Genomic DNA, 24,209 nt, shown 5'->3' with positions numbered 1-24,209 from the left:
CTAGGTTTCTATGTTCAGGGTAAAGATTATTCTCCCCACAAAACGATCATTGATGACATCATTTATAATGCCTTTGCCCTTCAGTCGGCACTGGACAGGCACTGCTTGGTTCTTCACCACGTCTGTAAAATGCATTGCCACCAGGGGGGAGGTGTAATTAACCTGTAGGTGAAAGAACAATGAATTCTAAATGGACCAAGGTGACAGCCAGGGTAGGGGCTGTTGATCAGGTACTCAAGGCTGGTTAGGTTAGCCTCAGCAAAGGGAACCGTGCAGGTTTCATGATGCCATGTTACAAATGACCACAGCAACTAGCATACCTTCCCTGCTTTGGAGAAATTGCACAGCTGGCTTATAATTTAATGTCAAAATGTCTGATTATTTTCAGGAGAAAACAAATCTTGACTCAGAATGGTTTGATTTTATGGATACCGGACCATAAATCCAACCAAAACTAGTATACATCAAAATACCATACTGGAGAAGAAGCCTGCGCTGGCCCTTTGTGTGTAATGGGAGAAACAAGAAAGTGTTATTATTTGGACATAAAACTTATTGTTAAAAATCTATCTTCCTGCCTTTGCCACTAATTAACTGTGTGACTTTGGGTAAGTTCCTTTCCCATTCTGAGCTCCAATTTTCTCATATGAAAACTGAAGTGTTTAGATGAGACTATGTATGACAATGTTTCAGATTTGCAAAGATCATGGTCACTAGAAATGTGTGGAGGGAGCTCCTCTCTGCCTCCACACCCCATTATAGTATATATCAACTCATATGTCTTTTACTGCCACTGCTTTCTAGTTTTCACAAATCCCAGGTAGCCCTTCCTTTGTCTTGGAGCCCTTTATGACACAGAAGAAGGAAGGATACTGCTTACGTGAGTCAGTTTGCCATAATAAGGGTAGTAGCGGAGATCAAAAGAAGCCGACTCTGGGTAGTAATTGATGGATCTTATGTCATTTTCATCACCTTTCTGTAAGAAAAAGAAGAGATACATGTGGGATGCTGGGTCACAAAGTGAGTTAGAGTCTAGCTTAAAGGAACTGGTGTTCAGGTAAAATCACAGTGTGACTCTCAACCAATTGTCTAAAACCCCAAATCAGAATTGGCAGAGCTCAACCCTGACTTGTCCTCAGAGAAACATTTCCAGGGTGGGACTGTGCCTTGATTTTACAGTTCAAAAAAACAAAACCAAAAACAAACAAAACAAAACAAAAAACATACAGAAAGCCTGGGCTTCTGAAGCCAAAGGTACTTGGTATAGCTCTGTTCTGGTTCCTTTTGTCCAAGGCAGAAAGGATTCAAAGGCCTTTGAGTACTTGGCACTGTTCTAGAAAGGGCCTATGATTACAGCCTATCTCCAAAGAATTGTAGCATGATACCCTGTCTTGAATTTAGTAGCTGAGTCAGGTATAAAGTAGAAAACATTTCCTAAGTCCTCACTGCAGGGTCAGTTCCATTGGAAGTCAGATCAGGTACACAGGAACCTGATGTATAGACATACAGTCTGTAGTTAGCTCACCCAAACTCATATTTCTGTCCACATTCTTTGTATTGCTTAATTACTGTACAAGGAATTCAGAGAGTAAGCAAGAGGAACCAAATAATGGGAGTGATTAAGCAGGGCTACCCTTATCATATCACACCAGGTAATGGAATGTCCATGAACTATAGCTGTTATAAACAGAAGTGGTTTAGGGTTCAAATGCACAAAGAGTGCATCTCTAATAGCCAATTACTCACTAGAGCCATAGGATCACTTCTGTCTATATACTATATACAATATAGTTATAATTGTTTTTGGAACAAGCTGAGCATCCTATAGTTCATTCTGATTATTACCTCATCCTGTTTGATTGGTACAAGTGGGTGTGGATTTGACCTGTATTGATTTTTTTTTTTAAAAAGGTATATAGACTGTTAATGTTTCTATTTTTTTTAAATAGTCATTCTCAGTAACGTTCAGTATATAATAACTTGGAAAGTGAACAGCTTACATTAGGGAAATGCAAATAGAAGCTGGCCCAATTAATATGTCAGGTTAAGAGCTAAAGATGTGGATCAGTGGCACAGCACTTGCTGCTACTTTAGACTGGATTGTTCTTTATGACTTATTCATATATTCAAAAAAGGACTGAATTTGTCTTTAATGATAGCCTGTGGGATCAATTCCATTAGTTTGTAGTCATATCCCACATGTGACTTTATGCTCACACATGTACATCTGAACAGAATGAATGCTCTTCTTACCTTGTTCAGCTGGCAAATATTGCCTGACCTTAAGAAGCTCATCTTCCTTATTACTCCTTCCCACATGGAACTGACCTTTGCTCTTCCATGCCCCCACAGTGCCTTTCATTGTGCTTGTTAATATTTCTTGGCCCTGATTTCACAGTCATGTTTACCTTGACATCTCCAAAAGCTAGTTAAATAGCTAGTATAAAATAAGTGATCAATAAACACTTGCCAAGTGTGGAAGAGTAGCTGAATGAGTACTGTCTTTTGCTGGTTTCTGATCCGTCTCCACAAAGGCTAGAGTTGTCCACTTTATTCCTAGTTCTGACAATGACCATTTTTGCAATGTTTCCAAGACAACTGTCAAAGGCTAGAGGATGCAGATGATGTCACTAAACAGAAGGGAGCTACTGCCTGTTTAAGAGGCAATGTCAGGATTGAGGGCCTTTGCCTACAAAGGAGCTAATTGGTGCAGATGAGATAGGAGTTAATGGTCCCTTGAAGGACAGTTAATTAGCATATTAATGGACTTCTGTTTATACTTCCCTTGTAGTCATTTGTTATTGCAACACCCAGTGCCACTGGTCATTGCTGTAAAATGTGAAATTCAGTTTTAAAATCAGGGACTAATGACTCTAATGAAAGCTGCTTGTTTAGTTCAAAGAAACAAGCCATTAGAACTAAAAGCAAAAGTGTAAACAGAATCCCAATTAATGCCTTGGCACAGTGTTGTTCCCTGCTGTGGACCCTAGCTGAGGTTCAGTTTCTGGTTTTTATAAGTGTAAGTGGCACTGACACCCAGCTACACAGGCACACAGGCACACAGGCACACAGACACACAGACACACAGACACACACACACACACACACACACACACACACACACACACACACACACTGAATGTTTTCTAGAAATAGGATGCCCTTAATGCATTAAAAGGACGCATAATTATGAAAAACATTAATGCTTTTCCTACTCACCGCCCTTGTAGAAGTCCTTGGAACAGATGAACTATCTCTGTTTGCCTGAAACAAAAGTGCTAACAATACTTACTCAAAGGGATAGTTTACCTGAACTTTGCAGGACACCTTCACAGGATCTCCAAGCTCAGGACGAAAGCCTACAATCTAGTGAAAAACAAACAAACAAACAAACAAACAAACAAACAAACAGTGCTTTATCTCTCTCTTTCCCCTATCTATTTCTATTTATTTTAAGAAACATATTTCACAGCAAAACTGGAACTTTTCTCCCTGCTTTTGGTCATCACTCCCCATAATTGAATTTCATCTCTGCTCCTTTTCAAAGTTGCATAGACCAGTTTACTCCTATTAAATTTGTATTTTTAGGCCCATACACAGAAAAACTGCTGCAAAATAACCAAAAGGATGTAAAGAACTTTCTAGTTTTAAGAAGAGTGTATATGGCAAAAGGTTCTGCCACTCGCTAAGGGAGGCATGATTTTTTTTTAAAGTGCACTTAAGAATGAGTTAATTTATTTTTATGTGCATGAATATTTGGCCTGCATGTATGTGTATGCATTATGTACGTGCCTGGTGTCTGCAGAGAACACAAGAGGGTGTTGGATCCCCTAAGACTAGAGATACAGAGAGTTGTAAGCTGCCATGTGGGTGCTGAACGTAAAGCTGAGGTCCTCTAGAGGAGCAGACAATGCTCTTAAGCCCTGAGCCATCTCTCTTACCTGGAACAGTGCAATTTCAAATGACATGAGAATGTAAGAATCGCTTTACAAGCTGGTCAATGTGGCACACGCCTGTAATTCCAGCATTCGGGGAGGCAGAAGCAGGTGGATCTCTGTGAGCTCAAGGCCAGCCTGGCCTACAAAGTGAATCCAGGACAGCCAAGGCTAAAAAGAGAAACCCTGTCCTGAAAAACCAACCAACCAACCAACCAACCAACCAAACAAACAAACAAACAACAAATTTCTCTCCACTATGTCCCCACCATGTCAACTCTGTGTTCCAAACATCTCAGGACTCCCATTTTTTTTTTTTCCTTTTGCGATAGAGTCTGGCATGGATCTTGAGATTCTGCTGCTTCTGCCTCCTGAGTGCTGAGATTAGAGACATACTCCATTACGTTCAAGTAATCAAGGGTCAGGTTTGTGTATGGGAAAGAAGAGTAACACTAGGAAATGTTCAGGGAAAATGAATTGGTCAACTTGTCTGGTTGTTTGTACTTTTGATGCTATGGATAAAAATGGCCAAACCTGCAGTGTGTAAATACCAGAGCAAAACACAAATGTGGTTTATACACCCTCCTACCCCGCTCATCTACTTAACATCAACAGGTCCCAAGGGCTAAGATACCCGGTTCATCTTGAGGAGGATGCAAGGCTGTCCAGTAGAGTATCCAAAAGTAGGGTCCTCAAGTCCTGAGCAATTCTTCAGGAAGGAGCGCTTAAATTGGCAGGCCTTCTTGTCCTCATCTTCATCTCCATCTTGGATGAAGTACTGTCCCGGAGGACAATCTACATTCATTTCCTCTTGAAGACTATCATTATACCCTACAGCATGTGTGGGTGGCAAAGGGTAGTGTTAGAGAGGTGTTAGGGGAAGCCCATGCTTTCAAGGTTTTTCTCTAACTCCCTTTGTTCATACATGCTTGTACTCCTTCAGAAGTTCACTTGTTCTGCCTTAATCCCTGTGGACTGGTATAAGGTACTCAAGGGATATTTCTAGCAGCATCCTGCTAGGACAGTGGTTCTCAATGAACTATAGAAATGATCCCTGAATTTATAGTCTTGGCTCTCAACCTTCCTAATGTTGTTGTCCTTTATTACTGTAATTTTGCTGCTGTTATGAATTATAATATAAGTACTTATGTTTTCCAATGGTCTTAGGTGACCCCTATGAAAGGGTACTTTAATCCCCAACAGGGTCATGACCCACAGGTTGAGAACCAGTGTTCTATGAAGCCTTCTTGTGTAATCACCTCAGCCCATCTGATGGTAAAATCCCTTGCTTATTCCCTCAGAACTTTCCTCTCAGGACATAGGTTGATAATGTAATATCTTTTCTCTATTTCTCATTATTTCTTTTTGGATACCACAAACAGCAAAGTTGGGGTAGCCATCCCTCCTATTCTGAGAGGAAAATGGACACATATCAAAAGAGTTTAGAAGAAGGGCTATATCATATCAAGGCATAGTATGTCAGGAGGCTGAGTTCCTAGGTTAAAATTCCTTAAACTCAATTTAGGAAATCTTTCCCTTTGAGGTAAAGGACAGACAGCTTTGTTGGGGAACAGAAAAGAATATGAGGGAAAGGGAGGTGAGAAGACGAAGGAAAAGAGGAGAAAAAAAATCCCCAACAAACTTCCCAACTCTAAAGAAGCAATTTACACTAAAAAGAAGATGTTCACATTGAAAGATAGAAACACAACTATAGGGTCTCCACTGAGAGAATGTGGGGGTAAGGTCCGATTAAGACTGAGCTACTTTGGATTCATGTCTTTTTATATTAGATGGAATATAACGTTTGTCCCAGCTACGCCTCTCAGAGAGAGAACTGGGCCTTTTTATGTTCACTATTTGAGCCACTAGATTCCATAAAATTGGGCAGTGGAAATTTACTGTATCATGCTAAATGGTGGAGCTCTTTTACCAGACATGCAGGCATATTTGAAATCACTCGATTTTTCAGAAAACATTTTATACCTATGACTCACTGGAGATAAAACTCAATAAGTGCTGTGGGCTCTACATCTAGACAGGTTGTGACTTGGATTTAATGTTAATAAGATATAATTGTTAATTTTATTTTTATTAATTTTTTAATTACAATTTGTTCACTTTGTATCTCAGCTGTACCTCCCTCCCTCATTCCCTCCTAATCCCACCCTTCCTCCTTTTTCTCTACCTATGCCCCTCCCCCAGCCCAGAGATGTACACCGAGGATGACTACAGTTTTATTTTATTTTGAGAAAACTATATTTGTTTCAAGGATTTCTTTTAATCTTTTTTAAGAACTAAGAAGTATGCTCAAATAATGTCTTTTAAAATAGAAACTGCACTTACACGCTCAGCATTTCTCTTGAGGTAGTTCCATTAAAAATGTGACATAGGCATGGCATTTATGGCAATGTCACATCCCTATCCTCATGGGAACAAAACTGATGCTCTGGGATAGCTATTTCAGATACTGTTCCTTTGGGAAGGACGGATTATCTATTGGGTTTTTTTTTTTCTTATTTTCAGGTGTATTTATTATGTATGTGGTATGTTTGTTTGCATGTTTGTGGGTAAACACATGCATTTGCATATGGAGGCTCAGGGTTGATGTTGGGAACCTTATCTGTTGAGGCAAGGGTGTCTCAAACATAGAGTTCATTGACATGGTTAGTCTCACTAGTCCGTCTTCCAAGTCTCTGCCTTCTGAGGCTGGAATTATGGGTTGCCTGCCATATCCACAGAGCATTTATGTGACTTCTGAGGCCCAGATTCTGGTCTTCTTGCTTGCCTGGCAAGCAGCAAGTACTTTAACTGCTGAGCTACCACCTCCCCAGTCATATATTACCTACTCTTTAGAAGTAACCCAATGCCGTCCTGTTGTTCCCTACTTTCATCATCAGGTCAAAATTGGTATTTCCCCATCTACTATCTCATTGCAGGGATTTCCTCAGCAGAAATTCTGGCAATATGCATACTTGAAATAGCTCAAAGCATTTTTAAAGAAAGACACTATGCTGACTAAGATGCCCAAAATACTTTCGCAGCCCAAAATAGAACTACATGAATCAGAAAGAATCCAGCTCTGTCATTCTACAGGTGCAGACTCTGAAACTCAATTTCACCCCAAATAGCAGTGAGCATTACTAGCACCAGACTGAATTTCTAACATCCCCTTAAATGGCAACAGCATAGTTAAGGAAACATGGCATTTCTCCAGCTTAAAAGTTGATACAAATCGTCTGAGAAAATTGAAATGGAGACTGGTTCAATAGCTATGGGTCTGAGATGCTGTGTGACACCCATGCTGCAGACCCTGGGATAACACTTTTGAATAACAAACAGCACCAAACCACTTGAGCTCACAGACTGACTCTGGTGCCAGGAGATTGTGAGGAAGGTACTCCCCCTTTCTGAGTCCCACTTCTCTCATTTTAAAAATGAGGACAAAGGGTTCTGTTATGTCTGGTGAAAGTTGAATAACAAAATGTACATGTTATTTTTAATAATTCTTCCTGGCTTATGCTAAGAGACTGTTCCCCTATGTCAGTGTATATTCTACTAGCTACCTTTACCCCACCCTCAACCCCCATTTCAGCCAGGCTATCCAAAGCAGTCTAGCTCGGTGTTCCTATCCATAAAGTTTAGGTGCAGCAATGCAAATTTCAAGAGGGCATTGACTGATTGACTGATTGATTGATTGATTGATTGTGAGATGGTTGTCTCCCTAAATTGCTCATGCTGGTCTTGAACTCCTGAGTCCAAGTTATTCTCCTACCTGAAACTCATGAATGTTGGTTTGAAAGGCATGTGCTACCATTTCCAAGTTGGAGTTCTTAGTTACTTTTCTGTAGCAAAAGCAAATTAAGGGGGAAGAGTTTATTTTCACTTACAGCTCTAGAGGGTTACAGTCTGTCATGGTAGAGAATATACAATGACAGGAAAGGCACAGCGGCAGGAACAGAGAGCTGGGTGGCCACAGTGCAGAGAGTAAGCAGAAGTGAGGTCTGGCGATAAAGCCTTCAGGGTTGCTTCCAGTGACTCACTTCCTCCAGAACTGCTCATTCTCCTAAAGGTTCCAAGCCTTCCCAAACTACGAATACCTTAGCTCTCACAAAGTGAAAGACAAAGACATTCCTTTGTCCCTGCAATTGTACCTGATAGCACTACAAGTGCAGGAAATCTCGAGGTATTTGAGATCAACATGCTAGTCAGAGATTTAGTCCTCTGACTCCTTTCTGAATTGCTGCTATAAAAAGACACTTATTTTCTCTCAAGATAGTTCATCTCCTCAGTTCTCTTACTCTGAGCATGTATAAGAAGGCATGAATCTTGCAGCTCTTGGATAACATTCTCCTTTAGTTGCTATTATTTCCCTCCAGAGTTAACTTTCATAAGAGATCATTTGTAAAAATGATCACCTGAGCATCTTAGCCAGAGTCTTCTTTCCTGATTAGCTTCCTTAGGTGTACAGAGTTTAGTATGTTTATCCTACATTATATGTCTAGTATCCACTTAAGATGCTAAAACCCCATTCAGAAAGGCAAAGAGGATGGACATCAGAAGAAGGAGAAAACAAGGAACAGGACAAGAGCCTGCCACAGAGGGCCTTTGAAAGACTCTACCCAGCAGTGTATAGAGGCAGATGTTGAGACTCATAGCCAGACTTTGGGCAGAGTACAGGAAATCTTATGAAAGAAGTGGGAGATAGTAAGACCTGGAGAGGACAGGAACTCCAAAGGACAGTGACAGATCCTAAAAGTCTGGGCACAGGGGTCCTTTCTGAAACTGATACTCCAGCCAAGGACCACTCATGGAGATGGCCTGGAACCCCTGCACAGAGGTAGCCTATGGCAGTTCAGTTTCCAAGTGGCCTCCATAGTAATGGGGACAGGGACTGTCTCTGACATGAACTGATTGGCCTGCTCTTTGATCACCTCCCCCTAAGGGGGAGCAGCCTTACCAGGCCACAGAAGAAGACAATGCAGCCACTCCTGATGAGACCTGATAGACTAGGGTCAGAGGGAAGGGGAGGAGACCTTGCTTTCAGTGGACTGGGATAGGGACACGGGTGGGGAAGAGGGAGTGTGTGATTGGGAGGGGAGGAAGGAGGGAGGTATGGAGGGATACAAAGTGAATAAACTGTAATTAATAAAAATAAAAATAATTAATAAAAAGAAGAAAGAAAAAAAAAAGATCACCTGGATGTGCTCAGGGTTTAACTAGGTGCTGCAGGGTATTCATGAAAAGAAAACAAGTTCTCTGCCTTAAAGAGCTCACACTGGGCAACACACAATCAGAGCTGTTTTTTTTTATTTTTGTTTAAATTTTATAAAGGGTGCTGGCAGGTATGCAAAACAACTCAGAGCCATGATCAGTAGGGGAGACTAAATCAGATTTCCAGGCCACATGGATTTTGCATTTTGGATTCCCACCCACTACTTTTCTAAAGACCTTTCTACTCCTCAGGAGAACTTACCCTGGAGAAAGCCATTTAGGCTAATCACATAATGCTGCCAAGTTTCAGGTTCAGAAACGTTGAAGTTGAAGTTAAGGCTATGAGCGAAGGGTCTGATCATAACGCCTGGCAATGGAAACAGATCTTGGATATAGTAACCCATTCTTGGACATTGGTTACATAGATTCCCATGACACTCCCCCAACCCAGGCAAACAACATGAAAAGAACCATAATTTTCCAAGTACCATTTCACTTTTCCTCTTACTAACTGAATCTCTAAGTTATTACTGGGAAGAACCAAAGTTAATTGAGGCTAAGCATGCTGTGCAAGCAGATTTCTGCCCAGAGAGTTCTGACGATGCTGGGTATTTGGGTATACTCACCAGGAGGTTTCACTTGCTCAGTGAAGGTCGGCATGTAAGGACTGATGGCTAGGAACAGCATGCATATGAATAGTGTGATCACAGCAGCAAAGGAGGCATAGAAGAAGAAGTAAATGACTAAAATAAGACCTGTAGAGTAATTGAAGATGGCAGTGGTCAGTGCTTACCAATCATCCTCACTTCCTCACTGAACTCATGAACCATGATAAGCTTAGAAAGATTTAGAATATCCTGGCTTATTCAGACTTTGTCAATGTGGGATTTGTGGGGATTGAGTGTGTCAGGGGTCTGAATGAGGTTTTCCTTTACACTATCTCCAATGGAAAGTCTCACTGTGTGCATGATGACTTTGAACAAGACTATAGGACTTCAACGCACAATAGAGGGGAAATTGCCTGGAAGTCTTTTGGGTAAACCATGGCTGATGTCCTGAATGTAGTTCATTCTTTGCTCTTCATTATTGCAATTGTCCTGAAGAGACCTAGAAACTTGGGTTAAGCTATTTAGATAGTTGCAAGAGGTGAAAACAACATATATTTTCACATGATCTAGAATTCAAACCTTTGACTCATTTCCAATGGACTTACTTCTAATCAAGGCTTATTCTTGCCTACTTATTTCAAATCTTATTCATTCTTAGCGAAGTTTAAGTGGGTCTTCTTTCCAAAGAAAACACTAATGAAGAACAGGAAAGACAGTAGGAGGAAATGATACTTAATCACTGATACTTGCTGTGTGTGAACTTGGGAAAGCTGTAGAATCTACAACATGTATTTCTGTATTCTTGACAATATCTGAAATTCAGGTGTTTGGTTTTTTTTCATAATCTTATCCTGATTCTACTTCTGGCTGTTTAATCTTGGATATGATGTTTGCTACTCTGGGCCTCAGTGTCCTCATCTGGTAAACAAGGACAGTAGCATAGTACTTGCTATATTAAATAAGCATTAAATAATGCATATCAACACTATGGCAAAGAGCCTGGCAGATCCTAAGTGCTCTATAAATGGCATCCACGATTATTGCTATTATTAATATTGTTATTATTGCTATAGGCTCAGAAGCACAATTGTATGAATTGCCCTTCTGTGGGTTGTATTAGAATTATGTTTGTCCCAGGACTGTGTGGCACAGGATGAGGTGAGTGAGCATGATACAGCTGCCCAGAAGCTTTTTTCCAGCCTTCCTTGGAGGCCTCTCAGGAAGACATATTTGGCTTCATTCAAAGGAGTGACATGATGTTGGAATTACTGACTTGAACTGAATCATGAACACAAGCTGGGACAAACTACATAATTTCTTTTGTACCCTAAAATGTGTGCAAATATTATATTTTGAATTGAACCATGAACCGAATAAAACTGAGGAGTTGGGAAGAGAGACTGACTAGTTATCTAGCTGGAAATGGAACTGATTCTTTATGTTTATGTAGAATGAACTAAAGTAGAACTGGAACATGCACACATTGATTTAAATTCCTAGAGGAAAAAAAAAACAATCACTGGTGCCTGTGGTTCTTGCCTATTGCTCACTAGCTATCTTAAAGGGCCGTGTTTCAGGGGGTGTTCTGTGTTTCTGCCTCCATTTCTCCACTCCCATTCTCCTTCTGGGAATGGATCAACAGCCCAGAGCCATCCTAGGAGCCAAGAGATCCAGTTTCATGCATGAAGGGGAATCAATGAAACCCAGTTTAATTCCCTTGGCACTATCTTCTTTCCTCCTTAAGACATGTGGGCCAGAAAACTGTAGGTAAGATAATGGCATCAGTAATGAGTCCCCTGGACCCCCATGGGGAAAGGTGACCTTGGGACTGTGATAGCCTAGTCTCTCATTCCATTTAAATGCATCAATCTTTCTCATCCTTCCTGCTCCAGGTAGTTTTCCTTGGTGCCCTCTTCTAGGCTTCTGCATTGAATACACCCCCTCCCACCCAGGCTTGGACAGACCACTAACTGCTCATACTCATAACTCTTAGCCAGTTTCCAAAGACTTTACAAATCATAGAAGGCTTTGTTCATTGTTCAAATTTGTGAAGATACTGAGGCATTCTGACAAGAGAATGAACTCTGGTATTTGAACCCCAGAACTGCCACTTAGTTACTGTGTGACTTTAGGCAAGTAACTTATCCTCTCTCAGCCTCAGTTTCTGCATTTGTAAATGAGATAGTACCAAAATGACCTCATATGATTCTTGTCAGTGTTGAATAAAATAACATACGGTTCCTAAAAATCGGTGTTGCCTAGCTACTGAAGGAAAAGGCCAAACTGTATTAACACGCTGAGCAAATAGTTTGGACAAGATTCGAGTAGGATTAGTAAATGCCCAAGTGGTCACCTAGCTGTCAGAAAAGAGGGCAGCAAATGCCTTAACCTCACGATGTAGGTGTCATATGAACATTTGTCCTTCACCCTGGGACAGTTTCATAGGTGTCTTCATTGCTGAGCTAGCCTAAGACCTGTGAACCAGTGGTCTGGCTGCAGCTTACAATGAAGCATCCCCCCTGGCTGTGTTTTCCCCAAAGACTTGAACCTTCCTACCTCATCTTTCTTTGCTGTCAGCTTGTCGTCCACCACAGCAATTTAGATGGATGATATCTGGTGAAGTTTCAGTGGCTGTTTAAAGGTTAAAGTATGGCTCCCCCTCCCAGAATCGTACTTGCATTTCATAAAGCCTGCTTTTCCCGGCATCTTTAGGCAAGGACGAAACAGCTGTGCCCCCTCTGGAGCTCCAGTGAATGTCCAGCATTTGTCTGCAGCTTCCAGAACATTGGAATGTCCCTTAAATGGTACATTAGTTCCAGTTCCAGGGTGGGGCTGGGAACTGAGGAGGAGCAATGGGCGTTGTGTGTTGTTTAGAGCCTCACACCTGCTATTCCTAATTTCAGGAAATAGAGCTGGTTACTTCAGGCAAGCTGAGTTGAATTAGCAGCACTGAGCACAAAACTGACAAATCTTAGTCAAAAGTGCCTTTGGAAGGAATGGCCATCAACTTCAACAGCCTAGTTCCATGGCATCAGGGGATTAGTACTTCATCCATGGCATCCACTGCTTTTTTTTAAAAATTTATTTTCTCCTGTGGATTACCTGAGCTAGGAATCAACAGTTGCTTTCTTTTTTTCTGCGTGAGATGTGACAAGTATGATTCTTTATTACCCTGAACAACTTCTGAGGAGAAGGCTCCGCAGTAATAGTTTAAGATGTGAGTATAACCCTGGGAAGGGCTTCCTGGACAATTTGTGCAGTAAAAGTGGTGACAACAGCATTCTATCATTGATCAAACAACAAGGAAGCTCAACTTTAGTCCCTAGTAATCTCTTTAAAAGCAATTTTTCTGTGTCTACCATGGAGGTATAAAGCACTGAAGAGTGGGGATCAGGACAGGCTTCTGGGCTCTCCTTCTCTAAACATGGGTAAGTGAACTAATAAAGCTTTATAAACCCTTGGTCATGTTAGCAGGACCTTGGTCTTGTATTCTAGAAACATCTTCCACACAGTCTTTTCAACCTTATGGTTTTCATCCTGTATTGGAGTCTTATGCTGATTCTATGAAAGAAGCAGAGCAGAATCCCCTACCTTCCCACATGGGGAGACTGAAGCTATGAGAGGGTAAATGATGAGCTTATTGTCACATGCATAGACAGTGACATGAAGTTGACATGAAAGAAATCCTGTGATCTTTCAACCTAGTCTCAGTGTTATCTTTATACTGTGTATTGACATTAGTAGATTTCAGTAACACATTCACTCTTGTTCATCTATTTAGTGTCTTTTCTGTTGAATACAATCTGTCCACAAACCTATGGATGTTACCAGCTATTGGTGTCTTTCTGTGAAATGTTAAGAGAAATCTGTAACAAACCCATTCAGTGTATTGCCAAGGAGCTCTGGATACCACATTAAAAGCCAAGGACACCAGACTGGGAAATTGGGACCAATGGGACTTACTCTGACTCTGACCTGTTCGGGCCAGAGACATCCTTTTCTCCGGATCCCACAGGTATTCATTCACAATCTGCAATTTCTGCCACCAGGCACGACCTGGTGGCTGACCCTGACCTTCTTCTTCCTCCCTTTCCTCCTCCTCCTCTTTTCCTTCCTCTTCTTCTTCCTCTTCTTCCAGACCAGGTGCCAGTATCACCTGAGCCTCTTCTTCCGCTTCTTCCTCTTCATCTGCTAAGTAGTTATGATTCACTTCATCCTGATCGTCCTAGAGCGGTGACAGAACACAAATCTCTCTGTGAAAAAAAATCCTCATGGCAGCCGAAAACAAATAGAAACAAACTCAATATTTGGAGTTGTTTCAAATTTCTACATCCCCAGAAAAATATCCATTGTTGTAAGAGGTGGATTTGCTTTCTCCGTTCTTTTGGAGGAAGCATCCTTTCTATGGATCATATTGAATAACTATTATTTCCACAGTGGTGCTAAATTTTACTTTCAACATCGGGTATTTAGGTTTTTCCTGTAGGACATATTATGGCACTGGCCCTGCCCAGGCCCTTGGACTCCTAATGAACTTTGACCTATCAGGACTGAGTGGAGCTTGCACTGAAGGACTGAGAAGTCTTAGACGTTTATGTCTTTGATGGCAACTTCCCAGCCTGAGCCAGCTTTGTCCTAATGCTCTGTGCACTTTCAGCTGCTTGACCTCACCATCCTAAGTTGGGGCTAAAAATAGGCTCGGACAGATATCAAGAGGAGAGGCCAACTGCTGTACCCCTCCTCAAAACTTCCACTGCCTTCCCAACACAAAGTCTCATTTCCTGCTTCCTGCCTTAAGCTAAATGAACAGATCCTCTGAGAGATGAGATCCCAGCAGATACTTCCTTTGTTTCCCCCTGTAGCTTAATTAAAAAGTTAGGCGCTGATGAGACCTAACAGACTAGGATCAGAAGGAAGAAAAAGAAACCCTCCCCTAACAGTGGACTTGGGGAAGGGCATTCGTGAAGAAGGGAGAAGAAGGAAAGGATTGGGAGGGGAGGAGGGAGGGAACTAGAGGGGGGATACAAAGTAAATAAAGTGTAATTAAAAATAAAAAAAGTTAGGCACATCTTAACTGATGACCCAAAGCCAAGTGGTCAGCCCTGAAACCATACATGTATAAGTTATACTAGACAGACTGAACAGGTTGCATTTATATATATATATATATGAGGCCATAAATTTGAAAGGGAGTAAAAAGGGGCTTAAATAGGAGAGGTTCAAGGGAGGAAAAGGAAAGGGGGAAATTATGTAGTTATAGCTTAATTTTAAAAATTAAATTAAAATATATAAAACGAAAATTTGGGCACAAAGTAAGTACTCAGCATACATTTGTTGATTTATTACAACCATCACTGAAGATTTGAAACAGTAGTCTTTGAAATGTTTTACAAAAGCTAAACAAAACAGAAAGAGAGGAAGAAAGAAAAAGGAAAAAAAAAACCAGATGACGTCAGTGGTATTTCAAATGCCTCTGAGGTGAAGGCTGGAGGGTTGTACCATTGTCTTTTGGGAGTACGCCAAGGCTCCCTGCAACAGCAGAAAATCAGGCTACACTCCCTTCTCTGTGCTGTCCAAGTCTGAAGAGTGTCAACGCCGGTGCACCTGTTGGCGTTGTCAAATGCTAGAGGCCATGGACTCTGTACTGCCCCCTTCCTGCCTGATTCCTCAAAGGCCACTTAGAGGGCACTCAGCTACCCATGCTGCCTCTAGCAGAGAGTTGAGCAAATTGGATGGTTCAGAATCAGTCAAAGTGTTACAGAATTACAAATCTTGGTTCTCTGCATTTGGTCTGCTCAGAACTCTCCAGCTCTTGATTAAGAGCACCCTTGAATTGATTTCTAATATGTTCAAACATACAGCTTCATATTACATACCATGTCAGAACTTACAGGGGATTCCAAAATATGATTGTCCAACTGAGCTCCACAGAGGGGAGAGGATCTGGCTAAAGCCACACAGCAAATCCATGACAGAGTTGACATTCTTGGAACTTGTGTCTCTTGATAAACTACACACTTTCTCCTCCATCACATTAAACACAAGTGGCTAGAAGTGGCTTAGCAGATTTATGAACATGATAATGTTTTAGAGTCTATGTTTCTGAAATGTAGGTGCGTATAATCAAGGATTTCTGACTTTAACATGGATTTACAGTATAAGGCTTAGGAAAATCAACCTTGCCTATGCTAAATGAATTAATGCATATCTTTAAATCTTTCACTTGTGTGTGAACTTATGTATACAATTATCTCCCAAATCAGGCATTGACATACAGTTGGAAGGTCCATATTTCTTACTGTTTTGTGGTCTGTCCACAGTGTGAAGCTCATAGTAAGGTACTCAGTGAGTATTATCAGTGCTACTGCCTGGACTCTGGAGGAATAGTCTCAGAATTTGCCATCCTTAAGCTCATATATACTAGACTAGCAACTCATCATTATCCCTAGAAAACCCGTGCACCAAATTCTCACAGAATGTGAAATGTGACATTTCATCAGGAAGGGTTTCAAATCCCTGTATATTTCTGGAATGACTTCCTTTTGTTACCCATGCCTGCCTTCCACATCTGCTTTACAGAGGAAGCAGCTGGCAATGACCTCAGCCTTATCTTATTTGTTGATATGTGCTCTCAAAGTAATCTTGTTAAAATGGCTGCCATTAAAGTCTTATCCTCCCAGGAAGAATTAATCTTCTTGGAGCTTATTTTCCCGTCACATATTCCTACCACCTGAGCCTTATTTCAGGAACCTCAAATAGCTTCTTTCCTTTACCTTGCTTCCAGGGACAGGAAAATGTCACACTGTGCAACACAGGCTTTTCCCAGAGGTTCCCTGTTAATGAAATCCTGCATAAAATGCACTTCCATGCAATTATTTAACACGCTCCAGTAGGAAATGCTTTGGTGATGAGGACGTTCCTCTCCAAGGTTCTGTTTCTGTCAGTTTCCTAAAGTGGCACCACCCTCATGTGACAGTGAGTGTGAGCATGCTCGGATATGGTAGTGGGTGTGTACTGGGGCCCTCATGTTTCCCTTTTAGGGAAACCTGAAGGACACAAGGTAGCTCCATTTTGAGCAATCTAAATATATAAACATATAAACAAATATACAAATAAATAGTATGACCCAAAGGATAAATTTGTATCTTCCACTGAGTTAACATCATGCAAACATCTGAATAGCCGATTAATTTAAAAGAAAAAATACACATACAATTGTGGCAAATGATTTATTTTTAACTCGATCAGATATTATGAAGAGCAAGATCTCACTTAAAATTGAAACTCCTGGACGAATAGTAAAAATTACACACAACATTTTTAGCAATTCAGCATAGGAAGGAAGCCAAATAAGATACAGCAATATATACTCTGTAGACTGTGACTGATCTTGAGAGAGGAAAGAAATTTCAGGTATCAAAAGAAAGATTCTAAGAATGCTAAACAATTCCCTTAGTGGTTGACATGCGGATAAAAGAAGAATTATGTTTTTTTTTTCCCCCTGCTCACTCTTGACATTTTTCCCTCAATTCCTTAGGGGTATAAGTGGCCATATGCAAAAAGAAATTGTTTCCGCTTTGCTTCCTTTGGGAATCATCTAATAACTATCTTAGGGATATTTCAGAATACCCCTCATGAGAGTGTTGTATATGTACACATTTATGGTTTAGAGCATAGTAAATGCCAAGACACGTTGGAAGTAAAAGCATTTGTAAAGGAACCTGGAAGTAAACAATGATATGGAAGGTGTGTGCAGTGTGTGTGCACGAGTGTGTATGTATATGTTTGGTGAGGTGAGGTAGCAGACAAAGTAGTGACATGAGTAACAGTGGATCGGAGCTTTGAGAGATTGCCTACCACAAACACAGCGGAAAGAGCACAAGTTAGAGACAAGATGCACATTCTCATGTTGGGGTTCCCACTAACTTGCAAGTCAATCTAGAACTCTGCTACCCAGCAGCCTTCTTTAACATAACGAGGGGTTCTGGAGAGATGATGTCTAGGTCTCCGTCTGGTTCCTATCAAGGATTCTGTGATTTTAGCTGTAGTTTGAGAGTTATGCCTTAGAAAAAGAGCAGCTGGCTCCTAAAAGTCACCACCCAAAGGGACTGAAACAGCTGGGCAGGCAGCGTCTTTCATTTCCTCTTCTCTTTCTCCTTTTTCCCGGCCAAATTTCCTGCTATGAAACCCCTGCTCCCATACTCCAGAGGTCTGCTCATATAATAGACTCCTAAGGTAAAGCTTCAAAGGGCTCCTAATTCCCTAGTAACTTCCCATGCCTTTATCTCTGTTCCCCCACAAAGAGATGAGCCCTCCTTCCATTCAGTAATTTAGGGTGCTCTGGGTTCTGGGAGTCACTGCTCTTCCTCCAAAGCCTGGGAATTTTTAAGCCTCATTTATTCCTCTTTATCCTAAGGCAAGACAGCCATAATCCAAAGTCTACACAGCACCCAACCCAACCAATTCAAAAAGGGCAGCAAAATACTCTGCTCCCCAAGACTCACAAGTCTGTAGCGGTAACCGTAAGGAAAGGCAGGAACCCTTCTGGAACGGAGTTGCCTTCTCATGGCTGTTCAGTGGGCCAAGATGCCACAGAGGCAGGCGAGTAGGGCAGAGTTCTGGAGCTTCTGCTGGTACAGGAGACACTGGTTGCTGGGGACACTTGGAGCCTACTAAAAGTGAACCTTGCTGGCACGAGCCCTTCCCCAAAATAATCTAGCATGCATGCTCCTCTCTCATTGGTTGGCCCCTTCCTGGAATCAAAGAAAAGCCCTTTTGGAAAAGCAAGCTCATCATAACAGGGAGGGGTTGATATTCTGGGTCACGAGGATGAGCAACTCACTGCCCCCTCCACGTGCCTTTCCTCCCTTTCCCCTTCTCCAGCACCTGAAATATGAAGGACTCAATGGAAGTCTTAAGTCATATTATTCTCAATTGAAAGTTGGATATCAGTGTGTGTGCAAGGGGGTGGGGCAAGGGTGGGAGTTAGGGTGAGGGGAGATGGCCAAGAATAACTTGCTTTTTTTGTAAGGCTGATCTCATGCAAAAGGATCTACGGTGTCAGGGAAGATTCTCTCTGCTCTCCCTACCATCTTATCCCTACACTCTCTAAGCCACCTATAAAATATTCCTTACTGGATCAGCCCACGAAGTCCTGAAAATGTGTATTCTGCCTTTTAATTTTAGGTGTAAAGCTCCTGCTTTAACCCTCCCTATTCCAAAGAGGGTCTTGGATATAAAGAAGCCTTTTTCTAGGCCACATGTCACAGTGGCCCCATCAGTCACTGCCCCTCATACACACACCCTTGGAATACTGGCCAAATATCTGTAGTGGTTGAGATCTATATTTATCCCTTAGCATCAGGGCAGGGAACAAACCAGACCTTTGCAGTGTCAGTTTCCCAGACATATATAACTCTTGAAGCCAAAATGGGATCCACCAAAAGAAAATGAGTAGAAACTGCTAAAAACAAACAAACACACAAACAAACAAACAAACAAACAAAAACATGGTATAGCAGTTTGAGTCTGTTTGGTTCACCACTCCAGGGTCTAGATAATTTGTGACCTTTCCTTTAAAAACCACTCTCCACCTATATTTTATCCAGATGGCTGAGCTCAGATATTGCAGAAACGAAGGTTCTTGGCATTAGCAAGCCCAATAGCATAATCACTTAGGCAGAATTAATCATAGTTCTAAACAAATACTATTCTGATGACAATAGTTCATTTTTTTTTTAACTGAAACAGTCTTTAATGAAAGTTGTTTATGAGAGGCCTCTATGCCTGCATCTTCTTGATTGCTTCCTCCTTGGATTTACCTTTCTCCTTTTCTACTTGCTGATACCCGGCTTTCCTCTCCAGGATCCTCTTGGAGTCTTTGTCCAGCTTTAGCCTGGTGATAATCATCTTGCTGGGGTGGATGCCCACGTGGACAGTTGTGCCGTTAGCCTTTTCTTGCTGCACTTGCTCAGTGTAGATGACATAGTTCTTCCTGTACACCTGGGCCACTTTGCCAATCTGCTGGCCTTTGTAGTGTCCTTGGACAACCTGAACTTCATTTTCCTTTCAAATGGGCATGGAGGGAACATTACACTTCTGTCTCAGATCTTTGGAAAGAGGGGAAGATATAATCTTCCTCTGGATGTGAGACGGTGCACTGAATCGCCGTTTGCGGTTCTTGCTTCAGTCAGAAGTCATGAAGGGATGGAACTTCATCTTGGCGCCGAGGCACAGATGGCTGAGGATTACCCATGACCGTCCACAGAACATTCCCTGATGTCAATAGTTTTAGTTATGGTTAACTTTAAATAAAGACTTCGTTTATTTTAATGTCACTCACCAGGACTCTTTCTTACAGACACACCTGCCCCCATTTCTTTAAGAGAAAGAAATTACTTACAAAAAAGAGAAATCTATTACTCTCTTTGGATTTCAATAAAATTAAGATATGTTTCAGAAAAGGACAATGCAGCCACTTTTGATGAGAACTGATAGACTAAGATCAGAAAGGAGAGGAGAACCTCCCCTATCAGTGGACTTGGGGAGGGGCATGCATGCAGAAATGGGAGGGAGGGTGGGATAGGGAGGGGAGGAGGGAGGGGCTTATGGGGGGATACAAAATGAATAAAGTGTAATTAATAAAAAAAGATATGTTTCATGGAATGATCTGCACTGGACTGATATCTGACTCTATTTCTTATACTTTCTCCACTCCAGTACTTACTGTTATCCCTGCTATTGAATATGAGAAATCTGAGGCCCATAGAAGACTCAAAACTAAATACAGGATCTATTAACTGGTCCTATCTTCCAGGGGGTTGAAGGGATGGCCCAGCAGTAAGAGCTCTTGCTGAGGACCCAGGTTCAGTTCCTAGTATCCATGTCAGGTTGCACACAACTATCTGTAACTCCAGCTTCAGGTAAAATAATGCCCTCTTCTGGCCTCCATGGACACCAACACTCACTTTGCCTGAGTGAAAACATGGAATAAAATACATCTGAACAAAAGAGAATATAATAATTTTAGTTACATTTCAAGAGTCAAGAGTAGGGAGACAAAAAGAAGATTTGGAATGACAAGACTTCAAGTAACAAGATTGCATTGTCCAGAATCTTTTATCCCATAGTATTCTGGGTTATCAGTTTGATACATACTTAATATATTTGCAATGCATTTTGACTACTGTCCTGACTGCCCTCTGTAGTGCCAACTGCTGGATGAGAAAACCAAACCCAGATCCTATAAGATATCAAAAACAAAAATAAAATAAAAATAAAAAATCTGTATGTGTTTATACTCAACTCTAGTAAAAAGAAGAGTTGGAGAGATGACTCAGTGGTTAAGAACACTGGCTCCTCTTCCAGAGGTAAGTCATTTGAGCAAGGAAGTGAGAGGTCAAACTAGGGCCTGAGGCTTCCCATAAACACTTCCTAACAAAGGGTGTCCTCCTTGAAATGAATGGAAGAGGGAGAATTCACTTGTGGTAATGATGATCAAGGGAGGGATTCCAGAATAGGCAGGCCTCAGGCCAGACCTTGAAAGGAAGTTCTTCAGAATGGAATAGTAACTGCCTGACTTTGATGGTGTCAGCTTGGTTCCTGGTATCCAATGTTCCCCCTTCTGAACAGCTAGCCTCTGAGTAATGGCCAGTAGGCATAGCCAGCAGGCTCACTGGCTATGATCAGAGGGTTTCCTTGACCTAAATGGTTCAGATTATGGCTCCAGATCCCTATTTCACTAGGTTCCAGGAAAATCCCTTAGCACATCACATTCCAAAGCAGTTTCCACCTGTCAAGTACAGTTGTAAAGTAAAAGATGCTTTCATTTCGAGGGACTGAAGGCCATGGGTTTGTGACTATATAAGACTAGGCCCCAAGGGGAAAAAAATGAAGGCTTGGGAAATTGTGAAGTCCTTGTGGAAAGTCAATCTTATTTCTGCTGGCTTAAAGGTACTAATGAGTATAATACAAGAAAGAGATGTTGGTTCCAAAAAACAAGTAATTGGAATTAAGAGAAGAAGTGTGCAGAGGCCTGTAATAAATGGATATGCTAATTGGTCTTCTCTGCAAGCCTCTTGGGCTTTGGCTGTGACATCGACCTAGCCTATTAGATGTTTGCTCTGTAATAGCTGCTGAACGCTGGGGCCCTGCATTGCCATGGTAACACTGATGTCTAGAGTCTAGCCGAGCCGTGGACCTCTTAATTTACTACTCAGGTGGCTACAGTTCTTTGGGTTTTATTATTCTTTGTGCCCCGGGTGCCAGAGTGGCAGTGAATCATGCTTATTCATCCTCTGCACCACCCACGGTGTCTTTGAATAAGTCAGGGTGTCTCTTACTGTGTGTGATGAGCAGATTATTAAGTTAGAGCCTATTCCTGCCTTTGCTAGACTTGTACCTCTCAGGAACCCAATGTGCCTCTATAACTGCTTACTTACCTGCTGCCTCAAATGGCTTTTGGCAAGCAAAATGAAGGCACTGCAGTGGATCCACAGTAGTTCAGCCTCCTAGCAACCTTTGCTTGCTCGGTGAGCAAGGTGGAGTGTTACAATATAGGTGGGGCAGCACTGACTGTGAAAATGAACTTCAGAATACACAGGGAAGAAGTCATTTCAGAGTCCCTGCTGGGAACTGGTGCCAGAAGTTTTAGTTTCTACATGGGAAAAGCACTTCCCTTGTTCCAAGTCATACCAAAGGAAGGCAGTAGCCTCTAAAGGCAAAAAACTATAGGAGTAACAGAATTTATTTTTGGAAGGTTTTTGTTAAGCAAATCAAGTAAAAAAATCAGTTGCCTCTGCACGTTAGTAAAGCAACTTGTCCCTGGAGCTGCTCAAACTTTGGTGTCATAGAATAGAGGTGTCCTGAGCATTCACTGTCAGAGTGGGTAGGAAGGCTTTGATGCATGACCTCTTAGTGCTTGCCTAACCTTGAATGTGCTGTGTCTACATCTTTGATGCTGGCTGCTTTATTGAAACATATGCTAAACTTGGACAATACTTTATATGTACATGCACTTTATTCAACAGTACATATGCTAAAATTGGGATGATATTCTATATGTGTGTATCTGTATCTGTATCTGTATCTGTGTCTAGCTGTAAGTGAGACATTGCAACAGGTGCAGACTTGCCACTCTGACACCTCTGTCACTAAGAAATGGGTAGCCTGAAATTAAATGGTCAATGAAGCCCAACATTACACATGGCACTTTTGGGCAGAAGAGTCTTCGGATTATTAGTGTGTGTGTGTGTGTGTGTGTGTGTGTGTGTTAGTGGTGTATATGTATATGTTTCTGTATATGTGTCTGTATATTTCTGTGTGTGCTTGTATGTGTATGTGTGTTGCTGTATATTTTTGTGTGCATATGTATTTGTGTGTTTGTGTTTGTATACATTTGTGTGTATATGCATGTGTTGATGTATATGTGTGTTGGTGTATATGTATGTCTGTGTGCATTTGTGTGTGTGTTGGTGCTTATTTGTGTGTATATGTGTGTATGTGAGTTGATATATATATTTGTGTTTATGTGTGTGTTACTGTCTATGTGTGTATATATGTAAGCATATGTGTTGTATGTGTTCCACTGCTGCATTTTCTGTGCATTCTCAAGCAGGAGTTGGTAGACTAATAAGGAAACAATGGACTACACTAATTTGGCACACATTCCAAGGCTACTTTCCTGTCTGAAGAGGATAGATGGTATAGAGTGAGTGTGAGAGATTTCCTGAAAGTAGTTATATCTTTTTAAACATTTAATTCTATTTATATAGTTATTTATTATAGTTTATTCACTTTGTATCCCTGCTGCAGCCCCCTCCATTGTCTCCTCCCAGTTCTACCTACACTTACTTTTTTCCCTCTATGCCCTTTTCCCTAGTCCCCTGATAGGGGAGGACCTCCTCCCCTTCTATCTGACCCTAGCTTATCAGGTCTCATCAAGGCTGGCTGCATCATCTTCCTCTGTGGCCTGGAAAGGCTGCACCTCCCCCCCAGGAGGAGGTGATCAAAGAGCCAGCCACTGAGTTCATGTCAGAGACAGCCCCTGTATCCCTTACTTGGGAACCGACTTGGAAGCTGAATAGCCACGGACTTCCTTTGAACAGGGGGTCTAAGTCCTCTCCATGCATGGTCCATAGCTGGAATGTAGGTCTCTGCAGGCCTCCCTGAGCCCAGGTATTTTTGCTCTGTTGTTCTCCTTGAGGAGTTCCTGTCCGCTCCAGATCTTTTTAGCTCCCTCTTCTTCCATAAGGATTCTGGCACTCTGCCCAAAGTTTGGCTATGAGTCTCAATATCTTCTTTGATACCCTAGTGGGTAAAATCTTTCAGAGGTCCTCTGTGGAAGGCTCCTGTCCTGTTCCTTGTCTTCTCCTACTTCCAATGTCTATCCTGTTTGTGCTTCTGAGTGAGGATTATACATCTTCCTTAGGGTCCTCCTTGTTGTTTAGCTTCTTTG

The 24,209-nt window shown here is 41.6% G+C and overlaps 1 protein-coding gene and 1 pseudogene across 2 annotated transcripts; both read right to left on the bottom strand.

Moving 5' to 3' along the window:
• On the bottom strand, positions 1 to 18,321 carry Atp1b4 (ATPase Na+/K+ transporting family member beta 4). Of its 2 annotated transcripts, none has more exons than XM_055612193.1 (8): positions 18,259 to 18,321; positions 13,718 to 13,979; positions 9,773 to 9,901; positions 9,409 to 9,513; positions 4,570 to 4,766; positions 3,310 to 3,366; positions 881 to 976; positions 1 to 162 (listed from the first exon to the last, which is right to left on the bottom strand). In XM_055612193.1, exons 1-8 carry the CDS (start codon positions 18,319 to 18,321, stop codon positions 1 to 3), a joined length of 1,071 nt encoding a protein of 356 aa, XP_055468168.1. The 2 variants fall into 2 exon arrangements, with proteins under 2 accessions (XP_055468168.1, XP_055468169.1); XM_055612194.1 differs by having other exon boundaries at positions 13,730 to 13,979.
• A 1,213-nt stretch (positions 18,322 to 19,534) lies between these two features.
• LOC129680507 (60S ribosomal protein L26-like) lies at positions 19,535 to 19,972 on the bottom strand (annotated as a pseudogene).
• Positions 19,973 to 24,209: the final 4,237 nt, after the last annotated feature.

The sequence above is a fragment of the Psammomys obesus genome, unplaced genomic scaffold (assembly GCF_907164565.1).
Source record: "Psammomys obesus unplaced genomic scaffold, mPsaObe1.curated_primary_1811, whole genome shotgun sequence".
Classification (NCBI taxonomy): domain Eukaryota; kingdom Metazoa; phylum Chordata; class Mammalia; order Rodentia; family Muridae; genus Psammomys; species Psammomys obesus.
This window is presented reverse-complemented; position numbering and strand designations above follow the sequence as displayed.